Source organism: Microcebus murinus, chromosome 1, assembly GCF_040939455.1.
Source record: "Microcebus murinus isolate Inina chromosome 1, M.murinus_Inina_mat1.0, whole genome shotgun sequence".
Lineage (NCBI taxonomy): Eukaryota > Metazoa > Chordata > Mammalia > Primates > Cheirogaleidae > Microcebus > Microcebus murinus.
The window spans coordinates 67,911,012-67,930,961 of NC_134104.1; the positions used below are offsets into that span (position 1 = coordinate 67,911,012).

General features: G+C 51.1%; 1 protein-coding gene across 1 annotated transcript in view; it reads right to left on the minus strand.

Annotated features, from left to right (window-relative positions):
* Window positions 1-649: 649 nt before the first annotated feature.
* Window positions 650-19,950, minus strand: part of LOC142869560 (uncharacterized) — a 37,974-nt gene continuing 18,673 nt past the window's right edge. The window contains exons 3-4 of the mRNA XM_075999999.1: window positions 873-10,309; window positions 650-714 (exon numbers count right to left, since the gene is read on the minus strand). Of these exons, the coding sequence (XP_075856114.1) occupies window positions 650-714; window positions 873-10,309 (9,502 nt within the window). The remainder of the gene's footprint in view (window positions 715-872; window positions 10,310-19,950) is intronic.

Consider the following 19,950-nt stretch of genomic DNA (forward strand, 5'->3'; position numbering starts at 1 on the left):
TGACGTTGTTCTGCCGCCTGCCGTGGAGGAGGCAGGGGTAGCTGTGCCCGCTGAGATGGTGTGTGACATGGAGGAGGCCTGTTTGCTGGTGTGTGTTTCTCCAGATGTCTCTGTGCCCTGAGTCCGATGGGTTTGGCCAATGGCTGGTGTGACATGAGCTGAGGTGCTGGCAGAAGGCAATGTCGATTTTGCCGCCGGGCCCCCCGATGCTGAGGCTCCAGTGGTGACCCGAGGAATGGTGCCTGTTACAGAAGGTGATGTGCCTCCTAAGGGTTGCCTCGAGGCGCCAGGGCTGCTCGGTGCTGCCGACAATCCTGTGGTTGCGGCCTGGGTTGTGTGACCGCCTCCAGAGGGTGCGTGGGTGAAGGTTGTCACTTTACCTGTGATGGGTGCATCCTGAGGAAGACTTCCCGAGGGTGAGTATCCACTGGGAATGAAAGAAGCAGCTGTAGTTGTGACTCTCTTGACGGTGTCAGTCGTGGGGGAGACCAGCCTCGTGGTTTGGGATTCTTGTGTGGCCCGTGTGGCTTGAGTGTGACCTATGTGGAAAACAGTGGAAGATTCTGGAGGCGAGGTGGTGCCAAGGAGTGGCGTTGGCGTTGGCTGCCTTGTTGGGCCTGCTGTTGCAGAGATGCCAAAGGTGGTGGCGCTAGCAGCAGTTGCCGAGATGTCTGTTGCGGTTGCTTGGGTGGCGACAGGGCTGGTGGCTGTAGACTGCAGTTGCGTTGCTGGGTCAGGGTGACCGGATGGGGACGCTGCAAAGGTAGGAATGTGAGTGTGAGTGAAGGCCTGAGCCACCATTGGTTGTGAAGTGCTTGTTTCTGAAGAGGTGACAGGAGCGGTCCTGGATAGTGGGTGGGAGGTAGAGCCACCTGCCACAGTAAGTGTGGGGCTCTCTGCACTGCTGGGGGTATTGGTGGGAATCACAGAGCTTGACCTCATCCTGGGGCTGGTGGTGGAGGCTACCCTTTGAGTAGTGGCAAGGTGCTGAAAGCTGGGTGTACTGGAGAGGCCTACTGAGGACGCGGGGACGTGGGTGGTGTTTGTCAAAGAGACGCTGCCGGAGTGTACAGGGGCAATGACCACTGCGGCCATGTTGTCTTCGGTGGCTGAGCTCGTGCTTGATGTCGGAACTTCTCCACTGGTGGGCAAGACTGTGGCAGGGGAATGGGAGGCCACGGGTCTCAAGGTGGTGGAACCGACAGCAGGTGGCCCTCCTGTGGTGCCAGGTGACAAGGTGGCCATTGTTGTGTGGCTCTGGTGGCTGTCGCCGAATGCGGTGGAGATGAGGGTTTTGCTGGTGTGTGAAGGTGACAGGGCGTGGGGCTCGGTTTGTGGAGATGTGTGCCCCTTTGGTGTGGATAGAAGAGGTGGGGGTGTGAGCGCCGAGAAGGAGTAGGTCGCCTGGGAGGACACCGAGCTCATGGTTTCAGATCCTCCGCGAGTTCCTACACTCCAGGTCTGAGGCATCTGGGTGGTGGCTGACATTTGCTCAAGAGAGGTGCGGGAAGACGCTGGGGTTGACTGTGGCGTCGACGGTCTCCCTGCAGTTGGGACCTTGGTGATGCTGGAGAAGGTGCTGGGGACAACCACAGACACCATTCCCATGGCGCCTGGGCCGGTGTCAGGACTGGTTGAGGGGGACAAGAATTCAGTTGTCCCCTGAGCTGCCTGGCTGTGACTGGAGGGAGTCTGTGAGAAGCTTGTGATCCTGCCTGAGGTGGACGTTGCTGAGGACACACTTCCTGACGTTGTTCTGCCGCCTGCCGTGGAGGAGGCAGGGGTAGCTGTGCCCGCTGAGATGGTGTGTGACATGGAGGAGGCCTGTTTGCTGGTGTGTGTTTCTCCAGATGTCTCTGTGCCCTGAGTCCGATGGGTTTGGCCAATGGCTGGTGTGACATGAGCTGAGGTGCTGGCAGAAGGCAATGTCGATTTTGCCGCCGGGCCCCCCGATGCTGAGGCTCCAGTGGTGACCCGAGGAATGGTGCCTGTTACAGAAGGTGATGTGCCTCCTAAGGGTTGCCTCGAGGCGCCAGGGCTGCTCGGTGCTGCCGACAATCCTGTGGTTGCGGCCTGGGTTGTGTGACTGCCTCCAGAGGGTGCGTGGGTGAAGGTTGTCACTTTACCTGTGATGGGTGCATCCTGAGGAAGACTTCCCGAGGGTGAGTATCCACTGGGAATGAAAGAAGCAGCTGTAGTTGTGACTCTCTTGACGGTGTCAGTCGTGGGGGAGACCAGCCTCGTGGTTTGGGATTCTTGTGTGGCCCGTGTGGCTTGAGTGTGACCTATGTGGAAAACAGTGGAAGATTCTGGAGGCGAGGTGGTGCCAAGGAGTGGCGTTGGCGTTGGCTGCCTTGTTGGGCCTGCTGTTGCAGAGATGCCAAAGGTGGTGGCGCTAGCAGCAGTTGCCGAGATGTCTGTTGCGGTTGCTTGGGTGGCGACAGGGCTGGTGGCTGTAGACTGCAGTTGCGTTGCTGGGTCAGGGTGACCGGATGGGGACGCTGCAAAGGTAGGAATGTGAGTGTGAGTGAAGGCCTGAGCCACCATTGGTTGTGAAGTGCTTGTTTCTGAAGAGGTGACAGGAGCGGTCCTGGATAGTGGGTGGGAGGTAGAGCCACCTGCCACAGTAAGTGTGGGGCTCTCTGCACTGCTGGGGGTATTGGTGGGAATCACAGAGCTTGACCTCATCCTGGGGCTGGTGGTGGAGGCTACCCTTTGAGTAGTGGCAAGGTGCTGAAAGCTGGGTGTACTGGAGAGGCCTACTGAGGACGCGGGGACGTGGGTGGTGTTTGTCAAAGAGACGCTGCCGGAGTGTACAGGGGGAATGACCACTGCGGCCATGTTGTCTTCGGTGGCTGAGCTCGTGCTTGATGTCGGAACTTCTCCACTGGTGGGCAAGACTGTGGCAGGGGAATGGGAGGCCACGGGTCTCAAGGTGGTGGAACCGACAGCAGGTGGCCCTCCTGTGGTGCCAGGTGACAAGGTGGCCATTGTTGTGTGGCTCTGGTGGCTGTCGCCGAATGCGGTGGAGATGAGGGTTTTGCTGGTGTGTGAAGGTGACAGGGCGTGGGGCTCGGTTTGTGGAGATGTGTGCCCCTTTGGTGTGGATAGAAGAGGTGGGGGTGTGAGCGCCGAGAAGGAGTAGGTCGCCTGGGAGGACACCGAGCTCATGGTTTCAGATCCTCCGCGAGTTCCTACACTCCAGGTCTGAGGCATCTGGGTGGTGGCTGACATTTGCTCAAGAGAGGTGCGGGAAGACGCTGGGGTTGACTGTGGCGTCGACGGTCTCCCTGCAGTTGGGACCTTGGTGATGCTGGAGAAGGTGCTGGGGACAACCACAGACACCATTCCCATGGCGCCTGGGCCGGTGTCAGGACTGGTTGAGGGGGACAAGAATTCAGTTGTCCCCTGAGCTGCCTGGCTGTGACTGGAGGGAGTCTGTGAGAAGCTTGTGATCCTGCCTGAGGTGGACGTTGCTGAGGACACACTTCCTGACGTTGTTCTGCCGCCTGCCGTGGAGGAGGCAGGGGTAGCTGTGCCCGCTGAGATGGTGTGTGACATGGAGGAGGCCTGTTTGCTGGTGTGTGTTTCTCCAGATGTCTCTGTGCCCTGAGTCCGATGGGTTTGGCCAATGGCTGGTGTGACATGAGCTGAGGTGCTGGCAGAAGGCAATGTCGATTTTGCCGCCGGGCCCCCCGATGCTGAGGCTCCAGTGGTGACCCGAGGAATGGTGCCTGTTACAGAAGGTGATGTGCCTCCTAAGGGTTGCCTCGAGGCGCCAGGGCTGCTCGGTGCTGCCGACAATCCTGTGGTTGCGGCCTGGGTTGTGTGACTGCCTCCAGAGGGTGCGTGGGTGAAGGTTGTCACTTTACCTGTGATGGGTGCATCCTGAGGAAGACTTCCCGAGGGTGAGTATCCACTGGGAATGAAAGAAGCAGCTGTAGTTGTGACTCTCTTGACGGTGTCAGTCGTGGGGGAGACCAGCCTCGTGGTTTGGGATTCTTGTGTGGCCCGTGTGGCTTGAGTGTGACCTATGTGGAAAACAGTGGAAGATTCTGGAGGCGAGGTGGTGCCAAGGAGTGGCGTTGGCGTTGGCTGCCTTGTTGGGCCTGCTGTTGCAGAGATGCCAAAGGTGGTGGCGCTAGCAGCAGTTGCCGAGATGTCTGTTGCGGTTGCTTGGGTGGCGACAGGGCTGGTGGCTGTAGACTGCAGTTGCGTTGCTGGGTCAGGGTGACCGGATGGGGACGCTGCAAAGGTAGGAATGTGAGTGTGAGTGAAGGCCTGAGCCACCATTGGTTGTGAAGTGCTTGTTTCTGAAGAGGTGACAGGAGCGGTCCTGGATAGTGGGTGGGAGGTAGAGCCACCTGCCACAGTAAGTGTGGGGCTCTCTGCACTGCTGGGGGTATTGGTGGGAATCACAGAGCTTGACCTCATCCTGGGGCTGGTGGTGGAGGCTACCCTTTGAGTAGTGGCAAGGTGCTGAAAGCTGGGTGTACTTGAGAGGCCTACTGAGGACGCGGGGACGTGGGTGGTGTTTGTCAAAGAGACGCTGCCGGAGTGTACAGGGGGAATGACCACTGCGGCCATGTTGTCTTCGGTGGCTGAGCTCGTGCTTGATGTCGGAACTTCTCCACTGGTGGGCAAGACTGTGGCAGGGGAATGGGAGGCCACGGGTCTCAAGGTGGTGGAACCGACAGCAGGTGGCCCTCCTGTGGTGCCAGGTGACAAGGTGGCCATTGTTGTGTGGCTCTGGTGGCTGTCGCCGAATGCGGTGGAGATGAGGGTTTTGCTGGTGTGTGAAGGTGACAGGGCGTGGGGCTCGGTTTGTGGAGATGTGTGCCCCTTTGGTGTGGATAGAAGAGGTGGGGGTGTGAGCGCCGAGAAGGAGTAGGTCGCCTGGGAGGACACCGAGCTCATGGTTTCAGATCCTCCGCGAGTTCCTACACTCCAGGTCTGAGGCATCTGGGTGGTGGCTGACATTTGCTCAAGAGAGGTGCGGGAAGACGCTGGGGTTGACTGTGGCGTCGACGGTCTCCCTGCAGTTGGGACCTTGGTGATGCTGGAGAAGGTGCTGGGGACAACCACAGACACCATTCCCATGGCGCCTGGGCCGGTGTCAGGACTGGTTGAGGGGGACAAGAATTCAGTTGTCCCCTGAGCTGCCTGGCTGTGACTGGAGGGAGTCTGTGAGAAGCTTGTGATCCTGCCTGAGGTGGACGTTGCTGAGGACACACTTCCTGACGTTGTTCTGCCGCCTGCCGTGGAGGAGGCAGGGGTAGCTGTGCCCGCTGAGATGGTGTGTGACATGGAGGAGGCCTGTTTGCTGGTGTGTGTTTCTCCAGATGTCTCTGTGCCCTGAGTCCGATGGGTTTGGCCAATGGCTGGTGTGACATGAGCTGAGGTGCTGGCAGAAGGCAATGTCGATTTTGCCGCCGGGCCCCCCGATGCTGAGGCTCCAGTGGTGACCCGAGGAATGGTGCCTGTTACAGAAGGTGATGTGCCTCCTAAGGGTTGCCTCGAGGCGCCAGGGCTGCTCGGTGCTGCCGACAATCCTGTGGTTGCGGCCTGGGTTGTGTGACCGCCTCCAGAGGGTGCGTGGGTGAAGGTTGTCACTTTACCTGTGATGGGTGCATCCTGAGGAAGACTTCCCGAGGGTGAGTATCCACTGGGAATGAAAGAAGCAGCTGTAGTTGTGACTCTCTTGACGGTGTCAGTCGTGGGGGAGACCAGCCTCGTGGTTTGGGATTCTTGTGTGGCCCGTGTGGCTTGAGTGTGACCTATGTGGAAAACAGTGGAAGATTCTGGAGGCGAGGTGGTGCCAAGGAGTGGCGTTGGCGTTGGCTGCCTTGTTGGGCCTGCTGTTGCAGAGATGCCAAAGGTGGTGGCGCTAGCAGCAGTTGCCGAGATGTCTGTTGCGGTTGCTTGGGTGGCGACAGGGCTGGTGGCTGTAGACTGCAGTTGCGTTGCTGGGTCAGGGTGACCGGATGGGGACGCTGCAAAGGTAGGAATGTGAGTGTGAGTGAAGGCCTGAGCCACCATTGGTTGTGAAGTGCTTGTTTCTGAAGAGGTGACAGGAGCGGTCCTGGATAGTGGGTGGGAGGTAGAGCCACCTGCCACAGTAAGTGTGGGGCTCTCTGCACTGCTGGGGGTATTGGTGGGAATCACAGAGCTTGACCTCATCCTGGGGCTGGTGGTGGAGGCTACCCTTTGAGTAGTGGCAAGGTGCTGAAAGCTGGGTGTACTTGAGAGGCCTACTGAGGACGCGGGGACGTGGGTGGTGTTTGTCAAAGAGACGCTGCCGGAGTGTACAGGGGGAATGACCACTGCGGCCATGTTGTCTTCGGTGGCTGAGCTCGTGCTTGATGTCGGAACTTCTCCACTGGTGGGCAAGACTGTGGCAGGGGAATGGGAGGCCACGGGTCTCAAGGTGGTGGAACCGACAGCAGGTGGCCCTCCTGTGGTGCCAGGTGACAAGGTGGCCATTGTTGTGTGGCTCTGGTGGCTGTCGCCGAATGCGGTGGAGATGAGGGTTTTGCTGGTGTGTGAAGGTGACAGGGCGTGGGGCTCGGTTTGTGGAGATGTGTGCCCCTTTGGTGTGGATAGAAGAGGTGGGGGTGTGAGCGCCGAGAAGGAGTAGGTCGCCTGGGAGGACACCGAGCTCATGGTTTCAGATCCTCCGCGAGTTCCTACACTCCAGGTCTGAGGCATCTGGGTGGTGGCTGACATTTGCTCAAGAGAGGTGCGGGAAGACGCTGGGGTTGACTGTGGCGTCGACGGTCTCCCTGCAGTTGGGACCTTGGTGATGCTGGAGAAGGTGCTGGGGACAACCACAGACACCATTCCCATGGCGCCTGGGCCGGTGTCAGGACTGGTTGAGGGGGACAAGAATTCAGTTGTCCCCTGAGCTGCCTGGCTGTGACTGGAGGGAGTCTGTGAGAAGCTTGTGATCCTGCCTGAGGTGGACGTTGCTGAGGACACACTTCCTGACGTTGTTCTGCCGCCTGCCGTGGAGGAGGCAGGGGTAGCTGTGCCCGCTGAGATGGTGTGTGACATGGAGGAGGCCTGTTTGCTGGTGTGTGTTTCTCCAGATGTCTCTGTGCCCTGAGTCCGATGGGTTTGGCCAATGGCTGGTGTGACATGAGCTGAGGTGCTGGCAGAAGGCAATGTCGATTTTGCCGCCGGGCCCCCCGATGCTGAGGCTCCAGTGGTGACCCGAGGAATGGTGCCTGTTACAGAAGGTGATGTGCCTCCTAAGGGTTGCCTCGAGGCGCCAGGGCTGCTCGGTGCTGCCGACAATCCTGTGGTTGCGGCCTGGGTTGTGTGACCGCCTCCAGAGGGTGCGTGGGTGAAGGTTGTCACTTTACCTGTGATGGGTGCATCCTGAGGAAGACTTCCCGAGGGTGAGTATCCACTGGGAATGAAAGAAGCAGCTGTAGTTGTGACTCTCTTGACGGTGTCAGTCGTGGGGGAGACCAGCCTCGTGGTTTGGGATTCTTGTGTGGCCCGTGTGGCTTGAGTGTGACCTATGTGGAAAACAGTGGAAGATTCTGGAGGCGAGGTGGTGCCAAGGAGTGGCGTTGGCGTTGGCTGCCTTGTTGGGCCTGCTGTTGCAGAGATGCCAAAGGTGGTGGCGCTAGCAGCAGTTGCCGAGATGTCTGTTGCGGTTGCTTGGGTGGCGACAGGGCTGGTGGCTGTAGACTGCAGTTGCGTTGCTGGGTCAGGGTGACCGGATGGGGACGCTGCAAAGGTAGGAATGTGAGTGTGAGTGAAGGCCTGAGCCACCATTGGTTGTGAAGTGCTTGTTTCTGAAGAGGTGACAGGAGCGGTCCTGGATAGTGGGTGGGAGGTAGAGCCACCTGCCACAGTAAGTGTGGGGCTCTCTGCACTGCTGGGGGTATTGGTGGGAATCACAGAGCTTGACCTCATCCTGGGGCTGGTGGTGGAGGCTACCCTTTGAGTAGTGGCAAGGTGCTGAAAGCTGGGTGTACTTGAGAGGCCTACTGAGGACGCGGGGACGTGGGTGGTGTTTGTCAAAGAGACGCTGCCGGAGTGTACAGGGGGAATGACCACTGCGGCCATGTTGTCTTCGGTGGCTGAGCTCGTGCTTGATGTCGGAACTTCTCCACTGGTGGGCAAGACTGTGGCAGGGGAATGGGAGGCCACGGGTCTCAAGGTGGTGGAACCGACAGCAGGTGGCCCTCCTGTGGTGCCAGGTGACAAGGTGGCCATTGTTGTGTGGCTCTGGTGGCTGTCGCCGAATGCGGTGGAGATGAGGGTTTTGCTGGTGTGTGAAGGTGACAGGGCGTGGGGCTCGGTTTGTGGAGATGTGTGCCCCTTTGGTGTGGATAGAAGAGGTGGGGGTGTGAGCGCCGAGAAGGAGTAGGTCGCCTGGGAGGACACCGAGCTCATGGTTTCAGATCCTCCGAGAGTTCCTACACTCCAGGTCTGAGGCATCTGGGTGGTGGCTGACATTTGCTGAAGAGAGGTGCGGGAAGACGCTGGGGTTGACTGTGGCGTCGACGGTCTCCCTGCAGTTGGGACCTTGGTGATGCTGGAGAAGGTGCTGGGGACAACCACAGACACCATTCCCATGGCGCCTGGGCCGGTGTCAGGACTGGTTGAGGGGGACAAGAATTCAGTTGTCCCCTGAGCTGCCTGGCTGTGACTGGAGGGAGTCTGTGAGAAGCTTGTGATCCTGCCTGAGGTGGACGTTGCTGAGGACACACTTCCTGACGTTGTTCTGCCGCCTGCCGTGGAGGAGGCAGGGGTAGCTGTGCCCGCTGAGATGGTGTGTGACATGGAGGAGGCCTGTTTGCTGGTGTGTGTTTCTCCAGATGTCTCTGTGCCCTGAGTCCGATGGGTTTGGCCAATGGCTGGTGTGACATGAGCTGAGGTGCTGGCAGAAGGCAATGTCGATTTTGCCGCCGGGCCCCCCGATGCTGAGGCTCCAGTGGTGACCCGAGGAATGGTGCCTGTTACAGAAGGTGATGTGCCTCCTAAGGGTTGCCTCGAGGCGCCAGGGCTGCTCGGTGCTGCCGACAATCCTGTGGTTGCGGCCTGGGTTGTGTGACCGCCTCCAGAGGGTGCGTGGGTGAAGGTTGTCACTTTACCTGTGATGGGTGCATCCTGAGGAAGACTTCCCGAGGGTGAGTATCCACTGGGAATGAAAGAAGCAGCTGTAGTTGTGACTCTCTTGACGGTGTCAGTCGTGGGGGAGACCAGCCTCGTGGTTTGGGATTCTTGTGTGGCCCGTGTGGCTTGAGTGTGACCTATGTGGAAAACAGTGGAAGATTCTGGAGGCGAGGTGGTGCCAAGGAGTGGCGTTGGCGTTGGCTGCCTTGTTGGGCCTGCTGTTGCAGAGATGCCAAAGGTGGTGGCGCTAGCAGCAGTTGCCGAGATGTCTGTTGCGGTTGCTTGGGTGGCGACAGGGCTGGTGGCTGTAGACTGCAGTTGCGTTGCTGGGTCAGGGTGACCGGATGGGGACGCTGCAAAGGTAGGAATGTGAGTGTGAGTGAAGGCCTGAGCCACCATTGGTTGTGAAGTGCTTGTTTCTGAAGAGGTGACAGGAGCGGTCCTGGATAGTGGGTGGGAGGTAGAGCCACCTGCCACAGTAAGTGTGGGGCTCTCTGCACTGCTGGGGGTATTGGTGGGAATCACAGAGCTTGACCTCATCCTGGGGCTGGTGGTGGAGGCTACCCTTTGAGTAGTGGCAAGGTGCTGAAAGCTGGGTGTACTGGAGAGGCCTACTGAGGACGCGGGGACGTGGGTGGTGTTTGTCAAAGAGACGCTGCCGGAGTGTACAGGGGGAATGACCACTGCGGCCATGTTGTCTTCGGTGGCTGAGCTCGTGCTTGATGTCGGAACTTCTCCACTGGTGGGCAAGACTGTGGCAGGGGAATGGGAGGCCACGGGTCTCAAGGTGGTGGAACCGACAGCAGGTGGCCCTCCTGTGGTGCCAGGTGACAAGGTGGCCATTGTTGTGTGGCTCTGGTGGCTGTCGCCGAATGCGGTGGAGATGAGGGTTTTGCTGGTGTGTGAAGGTGACAGGGCGTGGGGCTCGGTTTGTGGAGATGTGTGCCCCTTTGGTGTGGATAGAAGAGGTGGGGGTGTGAGCGCCGAGAAGGAGTAGGTCGCCTGGGAGGACACCGAGCTCATGGTTTCAGATCCTCCGCGAGTTCCTACACTCCAGGTCTGAGGCATCTGGGTGGTGGCTGACATTTGCTGAAGAGAGGTGCGGGAAGACGCTGGGGTTGACTGTGGCGTCGACGGTCTCCCTGCAGTTGAGACCTTGGTGATGCTGGAGAAGGTGCTGGGGACAACCACAGACACCATTTTGTGGCTCATTGGCTGGTGTCATGAGTGGTTCAGATGGATAAGCATTCAGTTTTTCCCTGCGTTGTCTCCCTTCACTTGAGGGAGTCATGAAAATTTTTGAACCTACCTGATGTGGATGTTTGTGAGGGTAAACGTCCTGAAAACAACGTACATACTTTTTTTACAGCCACTCCCCATCACTTACCGTCTCCCTCTCTTTCCCTTTAACCTCTGTGGAAAAATTGTCATTTATCAATCCGGTTCCTCATGCCTAAAGTTTGGGATTGTTTGTTGAGTTAATTTAGAGAACTCCCAATTATACAGGAGAATTTATGAGGGTTCCAATTAAAATGGCATTCTCTCTTCTCTGGAATAATGTGTGTTTGGTCATGGACAGGAGGACCCCTGCCTGATATTCAGATATATAATTATTTTGCTTTCCTTTTGGTGTTTATGTGGGCAGTCCTTGCAGGTATTTTCTCCACCAATCTTTTCCACTATTTGCAATCCGGAACTTCTCCTTCCTGCTTGTTTGTAGTTTTAACTGAGATCAGAATTCATTTTGTAGTTTTGTAAAAACCAAATGGGGAGGATGGTGGCTCAGCTCAATGCTAAACTTAGTGAGCAGATTCTTAGAATATCATGACCTTATGGTAGCCAGCAAGGCCATTGGATTGTTCAGTCTCAGAGGCCACAGGGGCTGGGGCTCAAGGTACCTATGAGTACCCACAAAAATGTTTTCATGTGAACTTCTATTATAATTATAAGAAAGAATATCAACATAATAATTAATGAATCCAGCCTTTATTGCTACTCTTTAGACCAACGCAGTTATAAAATACAATTTCTAATGTTTGGCCATGTGAGATAGCTCAGGCCTGTAATCCTGGCACTTGGGAGGCCGAGGTGGGAGGATGGATTGAGTTTAGGAGTTCGAGACCCGCCTGAGCAGCAGTGAGACCCCATCTCTACTAAAAAACAGAAAAAATTAGCTGGGCATGGTGGCGCATGCCTATAGTCCCAGCTACTCAGGAGGCTGAGGCAGGAAGATCACTTAAGCCCAGGAGTTTGAGCTTGCTGTGAGCTAGGCTGACGCCTCGGCACCCTAGCCTGTGCAACATAGAGAGATTCGTTTTCATTTTTTTTTGTTTTATAAAGGAAGGGTCCCTGACAGGCATAAGTGCCTAGAGCCTATGAAATTCATAACGTGGCCCTATTACCACATGGCCTGACAAAAATCTAGGCATATTGACAAAAATATAGGCACAATAAAAGTTCATAAATAACAATTTAATTTCATTTTATATTTTATATTTCACATTAGATTGGGCAGCTTGTATTGGTGTTTTTCCATGAAAATTATCTTTAGCTTCCAAAAAGTAAAATGTTTTTTAAAAAAGCATTTGATAAAATTCAACACCCTTTCATGATAAGAACACTTAATAAAATAGGCATAGAAGGGACATACCTAAAAACAATACAAGCCATATACAACAGACCCATAGCCAACATCATACTGAATGGGGAAAATTGAAAGCATTCCCACTTAGATCTGGAACCAGGCAAGGCTGCCCACTATCTCCACTTCTATTGAACATAGTGGTGGAAGTCCTGGCTATAGCAATCAGCCATGAAAGTGGAATTAAAGGTATCCAAATTGGGGCAGAAGAGATCAAACTTTCACTTTTCACTGATGATACGATATTATATTTAGAAAACCCCAAGGATTCAATGAAGAAACTCCTGGAATTGATAAATGAATTTATCTCAGGATATTTGTCTCAGGATACAAAATTAATACACAGAAATCAGAGGCCTTCATATACGCTAATAACAATCAAATTGAGAAGCAAATCAAAGACTCAATGCCCTTCACAATGGCAACAAGGAAAATAAAGTACCTAGGAATATACTTAACCAAGGAGGTAAAAGACCTCTACAGGGAGAACTATGAAACACTGAAGAAGGAAATAGCAGAGGATGTAAACAGATGGAAATCCATACCATGCTTGTGGGTCAGCAGACTCAACATCGTTAAAATGTCTATACTACCCAAACTGATCTACAGATTCAATGCAATACCTATTAAAATCCCAACATCATTCTTCACAGATATGGAAAAAATAATTTTATGCTTTGTTTGGAACCAGAGAAGACCCCGCATATCAAAAGCAATTCTAGGCAATAAAAACAAAATGGGAGGTATTAATGTGCCAGATATCAAAGTATACTACAAAGCTATAGTAATTAAATCAATCTGGTATTGGCACAAAAATAGGAATATTGACCAGTGGAACAGATCTGAGAACCCTGATATAAAACCATCCTCATATAGCCAACTAATCTTTGACAAAGCAGACAAAAACATACACTAGGCAAAAGAATCCTTATTCAATAAATGGTGCTGGGAAAACTGGATAGCCACATGTAGAAGACTGAAACAGGACCCACACCTTTCACCTCTCACAAAAATCAACTCACGCTGGGTAACAGACTTGAACATTAGGTATGAAACTATTAGAATTCTAGAGGAAAACGTTGGAAATAGCCTTCTAGATATTGGCCTAGGCAAATAATTTATGAATAAGACCCCAAAGGCAATCACAGCAGCAACAAAAATAAATAAATGGGACATGACCAAACTAAAAAGCTTCTGCACAGCCAAAGAAATAGTCATGAAAGTAAACAGATAACTTACAGAATGGGAGAAAATTTTCTCATCCTACACATCTGATAAGGGGCTGATAACTAGAATCTACTTATAACTCAGGAAAATCAGCAAGAAAAAATCAAACAACCCTATCAAAAAGTGGGCAAAGGACATGAACAGTAACTTTTCTTAAGAAGACAGAATAATGGCTAACAAACATATGAAAAAATGCTCAACATCTCTAATCATCAAGGAAATGCAAATCAAAACTACAATGAGATATCACTTATTTCCAGTAAGAATGGCCTTTATCAAAAAGTCCCAAAACAATAGATGTTGGCGTGGATGCCGAGAGATAGGAACACTCCTACACTGCTGGTGGGACTGCAAACTAGTTCAACCTCTATGGAAAGCAATGTGGAGATACCTTAAAGCGATACAAGTGGATCTACTATTTGATCCAGCAATCCCATTACTGAGCATCTACCCAAAATATCCAATGACACTCTACAAAAAAGACACCTGCATTCGAATATTTATAGCAGCACAATTCATAATTGCAAAGCTGTGGAAACAACCCAAGTGCCCATCAATTCATGAGAGGATTAATAAAATGTGGTATATGTATACCATGGAGTACTATTCAGCTCTAAGAAACAACAGTGATATAGCACATCTTGTATTTTCCTGGTTAGAGCTGGAACCCATACTACTAAGTGAATTATCCCAAGAATGGAAAACAAGCGCTACATATACTCAGCAGCAAACTGGTATTAACTGAGCAGCACCTAAGTAGACACATAGGAACTACATTAATTGGGTATTGGGCAGATGGGAGGTGGGAGGGGGAGCGGGTATATATATATATACATAATGAGTGAGATGTGCACCATCTGGGGGATGGTCATACTTGAAGCTCAGACTTGTGGCGGGAGGGGGGTCAAGAGCATTATTTGAAACCTTAAAATTTGTACCCCCATAATATACTGAAATTAAAAAAAATGCACAGAGCTAACTACTTTTTGACTCAACTCTTTTGTTTATAATAACATTTTTTGTTGCATCAGTTATTAAGATATAGCAATAAACCTAGTGTTAACAAATTTGCAGCATTTGGTTCTTCATTGAAAACCCTTTTCCATTTAATAAAAGGTATTGTTATCTTACATAATATGGACATCAAGGCTAAGACACTGCTGCTTCTTTGAACAGAGATGTTTTCTCCAAAGTGGCAATAGCCAGATTTAAAATTCTTAATCAGAAGAAGATTTTTCATGATTAGCTAAATTCAAAACAACATTAAGGTTAATATTCAGCAGAGGTACTTCTCCAGGTGGTTGAGGGCTCTGATAGACTTTTAGGTCCTCAAAAATAAATTTTGTCTACCACATAAACTAGTTGTTTGAAAAATCCTGTTGTAAGGCTGGCGGTAGGCCCCCCTCCCCTCCCTAGATTAAAAAGAAAAGGCTCACGAGACCAGACCCACCAAGGAAAACTGCCAGGACCCACTGAAAATAACAACACCTGGATATTCACCCAGATAAGAAAGTTTTCAGTTCCTGGATTCCGAAAATACTTCCAGCCTCTGCTATTTCTCTATAACTGCCAAAGGTCACAGTAGAAAATCTGCAGCTCTTCCCGCCAAAAGTCTCTAGCCCGCCCCAAACAGTATAAAGGCCCTCACCCCCTCCAAATGGATGGACGCGACTTCTCAGGCCCCCCCTTGAGACCCACGAACCTGGCCCGTGAGCGCTCAATAAAGCCATCTTGTTTTGCCCCACTCTCTCTGTCTGTCTTTTCTTTTCGCTGCCGCCAAAAACTTTACACCTATAATATGAATATCCTTTTTGAATGACAATATACCATGAAGTTGTTTTCAAGGAAATGAGAAATAAAATTGAATTTTAATATATATGATGTGATTTGAAGTGGCCAAAGTACTTGTTAAGGTCGCCAAGTCTTAAAACTTAAAACTTCTCTTAAAACTGCCTGGAGATGTACACAGAGATGGTGGCCACGCCCCTCATTGTTGAGAACAAATAATAGCTGTATAGAAGGAAAACATTCAGATGCATACCACAGTGTGTATCCACGGTAGCCAGGTAGAAGATGAGGGGTGGGGAAGATGCTAAAGAGCCCTGGGGATAGATCTGGCCAATGACACCTGCTCCAGGTCAGAGGTTTAGACACTTGCCTGGAGGGAAACTTAAAGGAAAAATTCTGCTATACAGAATATGAAGTGCAGGTGCCAGATTCCCACACATGCAGGTCCCCGATCAGAGCAGCTTCAAACAGTTTCAAAAAAAAAAATCCTAGGAATAAAGTGAGCAAGACTTCTGTGACTCCCAGCTATCTTCCTTGTAAAGAAGAAAGCAAGGTTAGACTAGAATGGTGAATAGGCTGTTTTAAACTCAGTAGGGAGGAAGACAATACTCTTGCTATAAGCTGTGCTAACTCTTTGAATTTGAATTATAGAATTTTTTAAGTAAATTAAATTTCTACTTTTTTTTTCCATTTTTAACATTTGTCCCAATCTAGCAGAAACCTAAGGAGTAAATGCACATAGTCTAGTCCTGGTCACATCCTAAGATGATGCTAATTTAATAGGCCATAACTTTTCTTTTTCCAATTTGTTTCCCAGGCCAAATATTTTATTTTATTTATTTATTTATTTTTTTTGTCTCACTTTGTTGCTCAGGCTAGAGTGAGTGCCGTGGCGTCAGCCTAGCTCACAGCAACCTCAAACTCCTGGGCTCAAGCAATCCTTCTGCCTTAGCCTCCTGAATAGCTGGGACTACAGGCATGCGCCACCATGTCCACCTAATTTTTTCTATATATATTAGTTGGCCAATTAGTTTTCTTTCTATTTTTAGTAGAGACAGGGTCTTGCTCTTGCTCAGGCTGGTTTTGAATATCTGACCTCAAGCAATCCGCCCGCCTTGGCCTCCCAGAGTGCTAGGAACCAGGCCAGATATTTTAAATACCAACTTATTTTCTTCAAAATATTTTACTGTACCTATTAGCTCCACACCATCCTCCTGAACTTTATCTTAAAGATCTCAGTCTTCTAAACCATGAAGAATCCAAGAAAACTTGAGTCTTTTTTTCTTAGAAGCTTACTCTTTTTGGTATTCATTATTAGCTCAACTGTTCTCAAATCTTTTTTTTTTTTTTTTTTTTTTTGAGACAGGGTCTTACTCTGTTGCCTGGGCTAGAGTGCCATGGTGTCAGCCTAGCTCACAGCAACCTCAAACTCCTGGGCTCAAGCAATCCTCCTGCTTCAGCCTCCAGAGTAGCTGGGACTACAGGCACATGCCACCATGCCTGCCTAAGTTTTTCCATATTTAGTTGTTTGGCTAATTCCTTTCTAGTTTTAGTAGAGACAGGGTCTCGCTCTTGCTCAGGCTAGTCTCGAACTCCTGAGCTCAAGCAATCCTCCAGCCTCAGCCTCCCAGAGTGCTAGGATTACAGGCCTGAGCTTTCCTGTGTGACCTCAAACCTTTTTTTTAAACTTAGTGCTCACAGCTGTTTGGAGGGATAAAGTTCACAGAGAGACAAACTCTCAGAGAAGGATTTAGGTTCAAGTACACTTCCTGGAATTGACTGTAATTCTACCACTTTCTCTTCTTTTTAAGAGAGCAATTTACAAGGCCGGGCGCGGTGGCTCACGCCTGTAATCCTAGCACTCTGGGAGGCCGAGGCGGGCGGATTGCTCGAGGGCAGGAGTTCAAAACCAGCCTGAGCAAGACCCCGTCTCTACCAAAATATAGAAAGAAATTAATTGACTAACTAAAAATATATATACAAAAAAAATTAGCCGGGCATGGTGGCGCATGCCTGTAGTCCCAGCTACTAGGGAGGCTGAGGCAGTAGGATCGCTGAACCCAGGAGATTGAGGTTGCTGTGAGCCAGGCTGACGCCACGGCACTCACTCTAGCCTGGGCAAGAAAGTGAGACTCTGTCTCAAAAAAAAAAAAAAAAAAAAAAGAGAGCAATTTACACATTCAAGTGAGTATGAATGATTGTGAATCAGCTCTAATTTATTAAAAGAGAAGTGACTCACTTGCAAGCTTCTGCGCTGTATTAATAGTAACTACTTACTAACATATTTCTAAGCCAATGTGAACAAAAGCATGGATTGAATGGCAGAGCTGTTCTAGGAGGTCCTTGTGCTCTTACTTAATTCAAAATAACTGTTTCAACTTAAAAGAGAACCTTGTGTATTCAGAATTATCAGTAGATTTGTTTATAGGACTCCAAACTCTATGCCTGGTCTCTCCTTAATAAAATTGCAAAACTTGGTTTCTCCAAATAAGGTTTAAATTTAAAAACATTCTCTACCTGGCCGGGTGTGGTAGCACACGCCTGTAATCCTAGCACTCTGGGAGGCCAAGGTGGGTGGATCGCTCAAGGTCAGGAGTTCGAAACCAGCCTGAGCAAGAGCAAGACCCTGTCTCTACTAAAAATAGAAAGAAAATAGCTAGAGAACTAAAAATATATAGAGAAAAAATTAGCTGGGCATGGTGGCACATGCCTGTAGTCCCAGCTACTTGGGAGGCTGAGGCAGAAGGATCTTTTAAGCCCAAGAGTTTGAGGTTGCTCTGAGCTAGGCTGATGCCACGGCACTCTGGCCCCGGCAACAGAGTGAGACTCTGTCTCCAAAATCAAACAAACAAAAAAACACATTCTCTACTCAGTTATCATTAACCTTATTTCATTTCCCTGAGAACATAATTAAGAGCATTTATCTATCATCAAGCTTTGAGTGAACAGACAGAAGCTATTTTATGTATCAAACTTTCTGAACTTGTAGATTGTTGGTAATTAATGTCTTTTCAGAACATGGATCACCTCTGCTAAAATCAATAGTGGCAGCTAGTTTCATGATAGCACAGTCCACTTTTTTTAGGTGAAGATTTTTGTTTGTTTATAAAAGTGGTATAACTTCATTTCAGCAATGTGACAGAAGAGATAAGCCCCTTTAACTATAAAACCTGCCAATACCAGATAAGTTATAATAAGTGTTTTCTAATACAGAACTAAGATCAGAAGAAAGAAAGAACAACACTCATGAGTGAAGAAGTTGAAAACTAAGCTGCCCCAGGAGGGAATCAAGATGGCGGATGAGAAACACCACCAGATAGAGTGTCTCTACAGAAAAGACAGATTCTAGCAGAAATTAGAAGAAAGAAGCAAGAATAGGAGCATACATTGGACAAGGGTTGGAAGGAGGGGTACCTGAGACCACAGGAGACTCCACGGGAGGAGGTTGTGGAGGAGAACTAGAAGCTGAGACCGCCAGAGCAGCCCGGAGACCAGTGGGAAGGGTGGGTGGAGCGATCAACTTTCCCCTCCCCTACATCTCAGACGGCTAGTGGGCTCCCCAGTGGGTGGAGAGACCTGCGGACACCAGCCCAGAGACGGCCACTGCCAGTGAGCAGTAAGCCAGTAGCGGACGCGAGACCAGGCTCCCAACTCCCTCAGGGCACCCCCATGTGCACAGACCCGAGCCGCATGGCAGGCGCCATATTGCCTCCTTCTCCCCTCCCTCGACCCTATCCGCGGCTGCTGAGACAGACAATATAGACACCAGCAGGAGGCACCTCCAGGGAACGGGACCTTCCCTTTTGGGGCCCTACAGCTGACTGAGGGGAACTCAGACTGTGAGCTCCCCACCCACCAGCCCTCCCAGGAGCTGCTGGCCCGGTGATCCTAAGAGAACGGGGCAGACCCTGAGGCTGAGAGACATAGATCCAGCTTGGGCTCCCTGTGGGTGAATTGGGACTGGCACTCCTCTCCCTGGTGGGGATATAGTTTGAACTCTGGGGCCCAGAGGTCAGACGTGTAGACCAGATCCCATGCACCCAGGTCTCGAATTGCCCAGGAGACAGAAGGGATATACGTGAACAGCCTACTGAGGGGTGTGTGCCTTCAGGGGCAGATCAGCGTCCTAGAGGGCAACCCTCCTCCCAAAGGGAGGCCGTGCACCCAGCCCAGGTGGCGTTCCTGCTCAGGGAACCTCCCCACCGGCATCACAGTCCAGGGAGGCCTGGTGGCGTGAGGTCTGGCCTGCTGGCAGAGGCCCAGGAGTAGCCACGGAGTTGGGGAGGGTGGAAAGAAGCGAGGCCTGCTCCAGACTGTGGGTTTCAGACAGCCCCACCCCACACGTAGACTTCTGACTGAAGGGGGCCTTCCAGCCCCTCCCTGACAGCTTTTCCCAGAAGCAGAGAACAGAACTTTGACCCCTGCTAATGACATTGGTGGTGCCTGAGGACAGGCTTACCCAACCCAGCTCCACCCAGACTCACTCTCAGACCAGCCCTCACTGAGGGGGAGAAAAGGACTCATCTGGAAGTCCCAGGGCCCCACCGACCACCTGAGAGGTACTCTCACCTCTAGTGAGAGTACCTCTCTACAGGAACAAGAGCTGGTTACAGGACACAAAAACAACAGCATAGCCTGTTCCTCCAAGCAAGCACCACCTAATGACAGGGAGGACATTCTGCACACCCTTTTCACGGGACCTATTGACTCATCATACAGGGAGTGGTCTAATTTCACCCACAGACACCACCTACAGCTCAGAAACTAAACAAGGCATGTGAATACCCAAACGAAAACCAAAAGGAAAGAAACAACAACTGACCAACATGGGAAGAAATCAGCGAAAGAACTCTGGAAATATGAAGAACCAAACGGAAACCACACCCCCAAAGAGGAGCACCAGCCCCTTAGAAACAGACACCAACCAAAATCAGGCAACCAAAATGACAGAAGAATTCCGAATGTGGATCATAAGAAAATTCAATGACCTGCAAGAACAACTCAATAACCAACACAAAGAAACCACAAAAAGCCTCCAGGACCTGGAACAAAAATTCACTAAAGAAATTGATACAATGAAGAAAAGTTTAACCAAACTCCTGGAAATGAAGAATCAATTCAGGGAACTACAAAATACAGTGGAAAGCCTCAAGAACAGGGTA